Raw genomic sequence first — 2749 nt, forward strand, 5'->3', positions numbered from 1 at the left:
CAAAGCCTTGTGAGTGGATTTGGTAGACGGAAACTGAAAGAAGCCCGTCGTATATATGTGTGTGTGTTTGTGAGTCTGTGTTTGTCCCCCCACCATCGCTTGACAACCAATGCTGGTGTGTTTACGTCCCCGTAACTTAGCGGTTCAGCAAAAGAGACCGATAGAATAAGTACTAGGCTTACAAAGAATAAGTCCTGGGGTCGATTTGCTTGACTAAAGGCGGTGCTCCAGCATGGCCACAGTCAAAAGAACTGAAACAAGTAAAAGAGTAGAGTATTCAAATTACTGATGGCTATCCACATCTTGATTCAGTAACCTGAGGTCATTTAGCAGGTGTCCCTGGTTCCACACTGACTCCAGACCGTATGCATTTGAACATATCTGCTCTTAATGACATGTCTTGTGAAAGAGTAGGATAAACGATGTACATTGTTTAAGCTGTTGATAATTCAGATCTTATGAATTGCTTTTTTTATGAAAATCTCCAGATTTATAAAGAGAAAACATTATAAGAATTTTTAAGTGTAAAAGAAAGAAATACTTGTCAAGAACTGTTTAATCCTTTTGTTGAAATACACTGCGTTTGTTTCAATTAAATTTGAAAATAACAAAGAATTTAGCAAAATAATTCTGTCATTATCAAAATGGTGTCTGGAAGATAGATTAACATGAAATCTTGATGCAATGTTTTAATTTAGATCACTTTAACTCTTTTGTTAACATATTAGTATTGAAATACATGGCATTTGTTTCACTTCTTTGGAAAATTATAAAGAATTTAGTGAAATAACTTTGTTGTTATCAAAGTGGTGTTTGGTGCATAAATTAATATGAAATGTTGGGGAATGGTTTTACTTAAGACCAATTTAAAACAGAAAGTTTGTATCATAGAAGGAAAGGTGGTCTCAAGCAAGTTAGCATCAAAAGAGTTAAAGTAAATGTTATAATAATTACAACAAACAGAGCAAAATCTACATTATTCATATTTGACGGATATTTGTCCTCATCTTGTTTGTTGTTAACACAACGTTTCAGCTGATATGACTTCCAACCTTCATCAGGTGTCTTGGGGGAATTTCGAACCTGGGTTCTCATTCCTAAGGTATTTTTCGATGTTATTATTATTATTATTATGGCGTAGTGGTTAAGAGCGCGGGCTACTAACCCCAAGATTCTGAGTTTGATTCCAGGCAGTGACCTGAATAATAATAATAATCAGTTGTGACACTGAAGTACTTTCACCTTTAGGATACTTTCAAAAATCGCCAACATTTAGCAGGAACCTTTACATAAAAATTCTTAATAGACTCCTAATATTGCTTGTATCAGAAATCTGCTTTTTGTCTTCAGGAGGGAATCATCTCTTTCTTCATCATCTGCTGTTGTCTTTGTTGTCTCTGGATGAATTCCATTAACTCACTGTTGTACTTCCAAGCGAAAATGAAACTGCAGAGAGCCTGATTGTTGCAGTTGCTCTCTGCAATTCCACTTAAGCTCCGAAGGATGACAGCAAGTTGGTTTGGTTTCAGTGAGAAGATGCTGTTGTTTTTGTTGTTACCATTGTTGTGGCACTAGCTTCTGTATCTTCTGTTGTTGTTGTTGTAATTTCTGATCATATTGCTGTTGTTGTCAGGTTTGTTCTTCTTGTTGTTGCTCGTCATGTTTGCTGCTGTTAGGTCAAGGCTGACCTGGGATGAACAGCAACAACAACAGTAGCAGCAGAGTGGGAAGGTCTTTGATCGTAGGTTTGTGGGATCAGAGCTGCTCTGGGAATAACAAACAAACCAATATCAAAAGGGAAAACTGTCTTTATAGAAGAAGGGATCGAAGCCAGCATCACTTCAACATGTTTACTGCTGATGTAGCAACAGCTACACACACACACATAATGTAATGTGTTTCTTCACGATAATGGAATATCTACTTCCTGAGAAAATGGAAAAAGATGGAGAAAGCGATCACGGTCAAAAGGTGATTGATCTAGTGACTCTTGGCAGGTGATCTACTGCGCACTGTTAAAAATGATGCATCTGGAAACGGAAAATAGGAAGAAGAGCCTAGCAACAAGTTTTGGGATTGATTACCTGAAAGGATCCAAGATGATCCATCCATTCCTGGAGACTACAAGAGTGCCAAGAAATATTTGGTCACCATTCCATGGTGGAATACAAACATTTTGTTGAAAGAAGCAAAAGATTTTAATGTGTTGTTGTTGTTGTTTAGTTAGTCCTGATTGAGTATACCTGTGATTTAAAATATATCAGGTACTTGCATGGTTGTGTGGTAGGTAGTTTACTTGCTAACCGCATGATCTCAGGTCCAGCAGTGGTGGAAGACAAACACACGTGCACACACACGCAGATACACACACACACGACATGCTTCTTTCAGTTTCTGTCTACCAAATCCACTCACACGGCTTTGGTCAGCCTGAGGCTATACTAGAAGACACTTGCCCAGGGTGCCACACAGTGGGATGAACCTGGAATCATGCGGCTGGGAAGCAAACTTCTTACCACACAACCATGTCTGTGCCTTTATTTAATAAATTACATAAAAAAAAGCAAACCAAATTAGCAGCAATTTAAACATAATGAAGAAACAATCAATTAATAATAATTGGTTCCCTCATATATTAATCTAAAAGTGAGAAAGGAATGGATTATTTTGTCTGTTAAGAATTTTTTAGAAGTGATATTCAGAAGCAGTTTGTGAAGCTTGTAATGAAGAAAGTGGGGAATGGTAAAGG

At 37.4% G+C, this 2749-nt stretch overlaps 1 protein-coding gene across 1 annotated transcript in view; it reads right to left on the minus strand.

Moving 5' to 3' along the window:
• Positions 1–2309, minus strand: part of LOC106867705 (cilia- and flagella-associated protein 99) — a 49367-nt gene extending 47058 nt beyond the window's left edge. The window contains exons 1-2 of the mRNA XM_052972608.1: positions 2305–2309; positions 1689–1766 (exon numbers count right to left, since the gene is read on the minus strand). Coding sequence (XP_052828568.1) covers positions 1689–1766; positions 2305–2309 — 83 coding nt within the window. The remainder of the gene's footprint in view (positions 1–1688; positions 1767–2304) is intronic.
• Between the last annotated feature and the right edge of the window lie 440 nt (positions 2310–2749).

This window comes from Octopus bimaculoides, chromosome 14 (genome assembly GCF_001194135.2).
Source record: "Octopus bimaculoides isolate UCB-OBI-ISO-001 chromosome 14, ASM119413v2, whole genome shotgun sequence".
Lineage (NCBI taxonomy): Eukaryota > Metazoa > Mollusca > Cephalopoda > Octopoda > Octopodidae > Octopus > Octopus bimaculoides.